Genomic DNA, 8427 nt, shown 5'->3' with positions numbered 1-8427 from the left:
TAATGGGCTCTCTCAAAAGCGTTTTGGATACAACAGTTCCACCTACTGGTCATAAATACAACATAAAAATGTTTTGTCACAAAAAAAAACAAAACAGGAAAACCCGCTAAATGTTCATAAATATATGAAAAATAAACCATATTCTGTTTCCCTTGAATACAGTTTTTTTCCTAAAGACAACAAAGAATGATTAAAGTATTATCAGCTTGTGTTATATGCCAAGGGTGTTTCGGGAAAATAAATGAAAACAAAAACACTATTATCTACATTAGCTAGCTAGCTAGCAGCTAACCCTGACGTCAGATCCGCTGACGTAAGGCGCACAGCGGAAGTGACTGCTTGTCAGTAGACATGGCGTGTATGTTAGCTGGCAGGAAGAGTTCAAAGATGTTGTCTTCGCCGCGGCGAGCTGAGCGCCGCTCCTGGATCAGTTTTACCCTCCTGGTGATATGTGTGGCATCGTTACCAGTTTCGGCCAAGCCGGAAAGCCTGAGAGAAGTGACGGACGGGAACTGGGAGAAGATCCTGACAGGAGAATGGATGATTGAATTGTCAGTCCTGCTAGCGGCTAAGTCGGATAGTTTGGTTTGTTATTTTAAATTGGCGTAAACTGAGCGCGAATGCCCACGTTAGATTCAAGTCCTGGTCGTATTGAGTCATATCTCGTCCACCTTCATTTAGTCCAGTTTAGTTGTGTAAATTACTAACTTGTTCAGCTCCCATGCTATTACCAGAGTGTTGTATGCTAGTCAGTCAGTTTGCTATCTTCAATGCAAATGAAACACTCCGCCTGCATGTAGCACACTGTGATGCCTGAGCCTTGACACTTTGTATCCCTCAGCTATGCGCCCTGGTGTCCAGCATGCCAGCAGCTGCAGCCGGTGTGGAAGGACTTTGCGGATTGGGGGGAGGACATGGGAATCAACGTAGCCAAGGTGGATGTGACAGAACAACCTGGTAGGCCTGAAAGACCTCTGCAAGCTTACTGTCATTACTACATGCTACTACAGAAAACTCATTTACAAAACCTACTTCTTACTTTCACTCTAGTAAATCTCGGTGACGTTCATAATGTCTAGCTGGTTTTCCTGAGGTGATGATAGGTGATAGGTGATTTTTTCCACCCACCCTACTACATTAAGTCCATCAGATCATTTTAATTCACTTGTAGAAAACCATTCAGAAAGTTCAAGCTGTTCTTCACTGTTTTGGCCCTCTTATTCTGGTTTCAGTCTGTAAAAATGAAATCAAATGACACATAACCACACGCCCCGAAACATGAGAACGTTTTTTGTTTTTAAGCTGAATGCAGAAAGACGAGGCCGTAAAACGGAGTTAATATTTGGAATAACAGAGTTGTTAATGGGGGTAAAATAAGAGGGGCTTTTCAATTAATGTCAGCAAATGTCCTGTTTGAGATGTTGGAGGACAAACGGCAGACTCGCCACACATTACTCGTCCCTTTGAGGCAAAATGCCAAGTTTCTGTGCTAATATAAGCTGTGGATCTGGGGACAAGGAAATGAGAGCTATTATCACTATCCAGGGAGGGAAAACAGCAGAGTTATCAAGACTAACGTGATCCGTGATCCTTATGAACGTCAAAAAGCTCACAGGAAGATTAATTCCTGTTTATGGTTTAGTGTTTAATGTGTGGTGATGTCAAACTACATCTAAACAGCTTCAGTGCATCATAAATCTATTCAAACACCGTTAAAATAATCCATGTCACAGCTGCGAGCTGGTCACAGGACACGTTTGTGAGAGATGTGCCGAGATTTCCTTTGATTTAAAGAGTTTGGTAGGCGGTGCAAATTTGAGCTGGATTTGTTCTTTGGCAGCTGGTATGGCTCGAACCCATCGTCACAACGTCTGATAAAACACTTCAGGGCCGTGTTTGAAACCTGCTAAACATCTACGTTTCTCTGTGCTTTCACCATTGCTAAAATGTTTTATGCACGTGCGTAAAAGCACCCTATGCCACAGACTGAACCTGCAAGCCACAACTTTACAAATGAAGATGCATTTGCATATATTTATGATTTTATAATCATAAAGCCCCCATTCCACCCTCATGTTGAGGAAACAAGGCGGTATTTTTACTCTGAGTGTAACTTCCTGTGGCACGGAGCCACAAGATAGTTGAAGTCAGATTAGTTTTAGATCAGTTTCCTTAAAAACACATGCAGCTGCTTACATGAAATCTAGTGATTTGGTTTCATAATGGCGACCTGTCCAGGGTGTCCCCCGCCTCTCGTACAGTGACTGCTGGAGATGGGCGCCAGCTGCCTGCATCCCTGCACGATAAAACAATTAAAGGAATAAACGTTCTTATGGTGCTTATCTTTTTTTCTCCCTGTAAGGTCTGAGTGGACGATTCATCATAACCTCACTTCCTACAATTTATCAGTAAGTTTCTGAATGTTATGTGGTTTTTGTTGCTTCCGTTTCTGCGTGTGTGTGTGTGTGTTTCACAGCTGCCAACTATTTTTAACCCACTGTATCTTTTCCTCTGCTTACATTTACACTAACTTTAAAATCACTGTATGATTTATCAGTTCCAACAGTTGGTATCACTAAAGAATAAAAAATGTCCCAAACACAAATTTAGCCAGTTCTGTAGACGCGGAGCTAAAACTTTGTGTGATAGTAGCTGAGAATGGTCCCCGTTGCATACCGTAGTTTACTTAAAACTAACGTTAACTGTCAGAGTGTGTCTGTTAGCAAAATAGCTCATGAGCCACTGAACAGATTTCAATGAAACTTTCAGGAAGTAATTGTTGGCTTTACATCTACAACTGATAAAACTTCTGGAGTCGACCCAATTCAACCCCGTTCGTCATGAAAACACGACAGAAGCCAAACTTGACTTTATTACAGACTTTGCAGCTGTACATACAGAATTAGATATTCTGCTTAAAATAAAAAACTTAAGCTGTTTACTGTATTTTCCGGACTATAAGGCGCACTTAAATTCATTTTTGAGAAAATTGAAGGCTGTTTTCGTTTTGCTTAATGCACCTTATAGTCCGGTGCGCCTTATATATGACAGAAGTTTGAAACTGGACCGTTCATTGACAGTGCGCCTTTTAATCCAGTGCGCCCTGTAGTGCGGAAAATACAGTAATCGAAACGTTTGATTGAGGCCCTTCAGGCAGGTTTTAGGCACTTTACTAAAACATTAGAGGTTCTGTTGATCTGAAACTTTTCACTGTGTTTTAGTTTATATTTCTCAGTATTGATGACATTTTGAATAATTCCCCATTTAGTTATTGGAATTTTGCTAATATGATAAGGCTTTTAGGTGAAAAAAAAGTGGTTACATTTACGATCATGCAATTTAGGAAAAAATGAAAATTATGGCAGATAGGGAAACTGATTTCATAGAATTCCATAATAAAATGGCAGTGTATGTTGCTGTTTTTATGTGTTCATTTTATCCAGTAGCCTACATTTGAATCAATACTTTGTCGGGTATTTACAGTGAACATTCAACAGGAAGATTTGAGGCTTTTTGCTGTTCTTTAAGTTCAAAGAATGCAACATTAATAATTATGATTACAGTATTGATCAAAATAATCATGATTACTACTTTTTTTTTAATCAAGCAGCCCTAGTAGTAGCTGAGAGTCATTCACATCACATTCTCCAAGTGCTAATGGATCATGCGGGACATCGCAATATTGCGTGCAATTTTCTAAATTGCACTTTGAAGGAGAAATGATCTTTGACTGAAACTCTGGCAGGCTCAATGCGTCAATCACAGATGGAATCGACACAATCTAATTCTGCATCTTTGTGCTTTTATTTTTGCTTTTTTAAAACGTTTTAGTTGCAAGGATGGCGTCTTCCGCAAATATCACGGCGCTCGCACTAAAGATGACTTCCTGAGCTTCGTTGACGAGCAGAAATGGCAAGCCATAGAGCCGGTCTCGTCTTGGTTCGGGCCTTCCTCGGTTTTGTGAGTTGAACGTTGAACGTTGTCCTCTGTGTTTCAGCTGAGAGTCTGTAAAGAAAAAGGTTTTGTTTTCCTGCTGTCCCTCGTGGCAGATTTGTTTGGGCCATTTTTAGTCTGTCGTGTTGCTCTTCAAGCCAACAAAGCCAAGTTCTCTTTTCAGTGTAATTGTTGTAACCGTGTCACAGACTGACAGCTCAGTGTCTGATAACTTTCCGTGTTCCCTTTCCTCTTTTGGCAGAATGAATTCAATGTCTGCTTTGTTCAAGCTCTCCATGTTCATCAGGGTGAGTCACTCTTGTAGTTGTCTTTTAATAAAGCATCTGTAACAGGATAAAACAAGACTCTGGAGAGGGACGTAGGTGGCTGTTCAGCTGGGTTTTTATAACACAAAATGTGACCTGATGGTGGTGACAGAGGTTGTTTTATTTTCTGTTTTTTAAAGTAATGAATAGTCCTTTTTAGGGTAGGAATAATCCAGCTTCATTTCATTGGTGCTCTGTTAAAGCACCAAGCTGCATCACGTGAATTATTAGCTTTTATTTAAAAACAAAAAGGAAATTACTAAAACTTTTGCTACCTAAATAATATCACATATAGCTTAATAATCTTATAGGTATAATTAAACCAAATATAATTATATAGTTGTTAATATCGTTATGTTTAAATCTGTCACTTTTTTCCTGCATTCAAGACAGATTTTGAACCAACATATGATCAACTTTTTTATTTATAACTTTATTTATAATGATATTTAAGCTCAAGGCTGAAATTGTAATTTATCAGCAAATACTACATTAATATATTATAGTATAATCTCAAAGACCAGAGTCTTAAGGCTGTTTAATGAACATTTATTTGTAGTTTATTTATAATTGTAAAGTAGTTTTGCCTGCTTACTATTTCTCTGCTTATCTGCTTTTTGTAAAGTGGCGCTGAGAGCCTGACAAGCCGATGTTGGTAATAAATTAGCCTCTGTAGCGAGGACAGACGAGCGCAAGTTTGGTGTAATTTTCCACTAAAAACAAAAACCACTCTGTTTCTGGTATCTCTGGTTCCTGGTCTCTTTTTAACACACCTTGAATCCAGTAATCGTACCATGTCTGGTCAGATTAAGCACTAAACCGTGTCGGTTCCTTCTGTAAGAATGACCTTAATGATACATTAATATTATAATCTGATGCAGAACTGTTCTGGGAGGGGTGATGTTTGTCAAATTAGGAATATAGACGGGCAGAAAAACAAATGAAATGTAGTAAATTGCTGGTTTGGATGATGAAAGTAATAAATGTGTTGTAGGAATATTTCTGTCATTTAAAGAGCAGCACTGTGTGACGATGATGCTGTGTTTGCAGCGTTGTCATAACTACATGACGGAGCAGCTCGGCATTCCTGTCTGGGGTTCCTACGTCATCTTCGGTCTGGTCACCTTGTTTGCGGGACTTGCTCTGGGTCTAGTGAGTAATTTTGTGGCACTTTATTTTAAATTTATGGTCCAAATTCAATAGATGTTCGGGTTCTTTGTCAAGCTTAAAAACATATTGAAACTGTGCCTTTGAACAGTTCACGTTTTTCTTCATTGAGTTAATTTTATGAATGTCTTCTTGTTTTAGCTGCTGGTGTTCATCGCAGACTTCGTCTTTCCCTCACGGCGGTTTGCTTCTCCTGATTACTACCAGAGTGAGTTTTGCTTTATATTACAACTTATATCTTTTCACAATTGAACATAGTAATGTTTTTAATTGGTGAGAGGTCTGGACTGCAGGCAGGTCAGTTCAGCTCCTGGACTCTTCTACTATGAAGCCATGCTGCTGGAATGATGCAGTCTGAGGTTTAACTTTGTCTTGATGAAATATGCAAGGTCTGCTCTGAAAAGATTTCTGAAAGGGAGCATTTGTTGGTCTAAAACCTATTTATACTTTTCTGCATTGATGGTTCCTTTTCAGATGTGAAAGTTACCAATGCTAAAGGAACTAATGCACCCCCATACCATCAGAGAGGCAGGCTTTTGAACAGTGGACTGATAACAAGATGGTCCCTCTCCTTTTTAGTATGGTGGACGTGGTTTCAATGAGAATTTCAAGTTTTGATTCCTCTGACCACAGATCAGTTCTCCTCTGTCCCTCAGTCCATTTTAAATGAGCTTTGGTCCAGAGAAGACAGCAGTGTTTCTGGATGGTGTTCACATCTGGCTTCTTCTTTGCCTGATAGAGCTTTAAGCAGCATTAGTGGATGGTACAGTGAGCTGTGTTTACAGACAATGATCTGTGGAAGTGTTCCTGAGTCCATGCAGTGATGTCCAGAACAGAATCAGACCTGGTTTTAATGCAGTGGCCCCTGAGGGCCCCGAGATCACAGACATCTAATACTGATTACAGTCCTTTGAGCTCAGAGATTTCTACAGATTCTTGAAATCTATTGATGATATTATGATCAGTAGATGACGGGATATTCAAAGTCTTCCCAATTCTCCATTGAGGAACATTATTCTGAAATTGTTCCATTAGTTTTAGACACAGTTTTTCAGTCTGGTGAACCTCTGCCCATCTTTACTTCTTAGAGAATCAACCTCTCTAAAATCCTCTTTTTAGACCCTCTCCTCCTACTGACCTGTTATTAATTAACCCAATTATTTACAAAATGCTCCTCCAGCTGTTTCTTATTAGTATAACGTAGTTTTACAGCCTTTTGTTGCCCTTGATTCAACTTTTTTGAGATGTGTTGCTCCAATGAATGTAGATTTGCATTTTTTTTCTCCCAGAAAATGAGTTGAATGAGTTTGAGTTCCATTGTAAATAATAAATGGGTTTATGACATTTGCTAATCATTGTTTTATTTTTTATTTTTTTAATTTTAGACAAGATTTTAACATTTTTGGAAATGGAGTTCTATGACAAATGCTCTGAATATTTGTCATGCGTGGGACGATTTCGGATGTTTTTAGAACAAATACCTTGAAGCTTGTTGAGGGAAAACTCTGTGACGGTCGTTTGTATTATTCTGCAGAGAAACAAGCGATGGAGCAGGCCAGGTTCATCCAGCGTCAGGACGAGGACCAAGAGGCTGATGGGGAGGACGACGACGACGACGACGAGGACTATCGGGATGGGGAAAAGGACGAGGTCTGGAGAAAGCGGATAGGATCTCCCGAGGGTCGCCCGGAGCCCGAAGAAGCTCTGAGGAAGAGGGTGGTGGGCAACCGCGAGGAGGAGGACACTTAAGAGTCGGAGCCGAGCCGAGTGTCACGTGATCAGAGCACAGTGGAGTCAGCAGAGCTGGAGGAGTCATGGTCCTGAGCAGCAGTGTTAAACTCTCCCTCCTCTCCTTTTATATCTTTTTCTCCTCAGTTCGATGCCCTGAAAAGCCCCACTTCCTCCCTTCCTCCCTTCCTTCCTTCCTTCCTTCCTTCCTTCTTCCTTGTTTTTACCAGGAGCGCTTTAGACTTCAGCCACCGCTGTCTCCAGCTGAGCAGCAGAAACTTTCCTCACACCTGTTTTCTCCTGTGAAAACAAGTCGCCTGGCCGAGGTCTGAATATGAAGTGCAGTACAGCTGAAGTTTAAAATGCTGTTTATGCTATGCATCTCTCTCTTTTTTTTTTTTCTTAAGAAATGGATTCTAGTTTTTCTTTGAATTAACAAGCGTGTGGTTTTGTTTGTGAATTCTACTCGCCAGTCGTTGTCTACGTTTAGATGATTTTATTCTTCACAGAAAACGATTCGATTCTAAACTATTACACTGATTTGTATTTGTAGTTTATTAAAGACAGGGTTAAAAGAAGCGCATTCAGAAGGTTGGGCTTAACCGTTAAAACTTCCAGTTTTTGTTTTCAAGTAAAAATGCTGAAGTTTAAAACGTCTAAATGGGAGGGCGCGTTCACACTTGACAAGTTTAGTTCAGTTAAAACAAACTTTATGATTGCTCTGTTAGTGGGGATCATTTGAGTCTGAAAAACCAAACCTCTGTAAAACAAACTTGGTTTGATTCAATCTGAATGCAGCTGTGACCAAAGACAGTCAAACGTTTGTGTCTTTGAGTTTTAACTGTATATTCTTCCAGTATTGGACCGATTAAAGTGCATCTCTCACATCGGGAAAACGTAGTTTTCTTGCAGCCCGCCTTTGTTTGAAATGCAGAATTGTTTTTCTTTTAAATATTTCAAGTCCCCTCCCTCCTTTTATAATTAAAAAAGAAATGTAAGGCACAACATTTAGCTTGTAAGAAGCCCTTTCATCATGACGTGTCACATTGCGATGAAAGTTGTATACATTAGAAAATCTGTCCATTTTGGGTGAGACCTTGTCTGTTTGTCTTTTTCATCTTGCTGGTTTCAGAACATGTCAGGGTGGAAGGCAAAGCGAAGCAGAACTAAATCCAAGTGTGAACGTGCCGTCATCGTACTGAACTCTGTGGCCGTCTCTGGAGAAAATCCAACTTTTGATGTTGCTAGTTTGTTATGCCGAGCTGTAAGAGTA

General features: G+C 39.9%; 1 protein-coding gene across 1 annotated transcript; it reads left to right on the top strand.

The window, feature by feature from the left end:
* Window positions 1–316: 316 nt before the first annotated feature.
* tmx1 (thioredoxin-related transmembrane protein 1) lies at window positions 317–8161 on the top strand. The gene is made up of 8 exons (XM_017411121.3): window positions 317–551; window positions 842–957; window positions 2363–2408; window positions 3832–3960; window positions 4196–4241; window positions 5310–5411; window positions 5568–5634; window positions 6961–8161. Exons 1-8 carry the CDS (start codon window positions 352–354, stop codon window positions 7173–7175), a joined length of 921 nt encoding a protein of 306 aa, XP_017266610.1. The 5' UTR covers window positions 317–351; the 3' UTR covers window positions 7176–8161.
* Window positions 8162–8427: the final 266 nt, after the last annotated feature.

This window comes from Kryptolebias marmoratus, linkage group LG10 (genome assembly GCF_001649575.2).
Source record: "Kryptolebias marmoratus isolate JLee-2015 linkage group LG10, ASM164957v2, whole genome shotgun sequence".
In the NCBI taxonomy this organism is placed as follows: domain Eukaryota; kingdom Metazoa; phylum Chordata; class Actinopteri; order Cyprinodontiformes; family Rivulidae; genus Kryptolebias; species Kryptolebias marmoratus.
The sequence above is the reverse complement of the archived record's forward strand: the minus strand, read 5'-3'. Positions and strand labels throughout refer to the sequence as shown.

What these genes read in the sequence shown, in the direction of transcription:
- tmx1 (XM_017411121.3), top strand. Translation starts at nt 352, where the DNA reads ATGGCGTGTATGTTAGCTGGCAGGAAGAGTTCAAAGATGTTGTCTTCG. An exon ending in GGAGAATGGATGATTGAATT is followed by an intron (nt 552 to 841) that starts GTCAGTCCTGCT and finishes TGTATCCCTCAG; the next exon opens with CTATGCGCCCTGGTGTCCAG. An exon ending in CGGGACTTGCTCTGGGTCTA is followed by an intron (nt 5,412 to 5,567) that starts GTGAGTAATTTT and finishes TTCTTGTTTTAG; the next exon opens with CTGCTGGTGTTCATCGCAGA.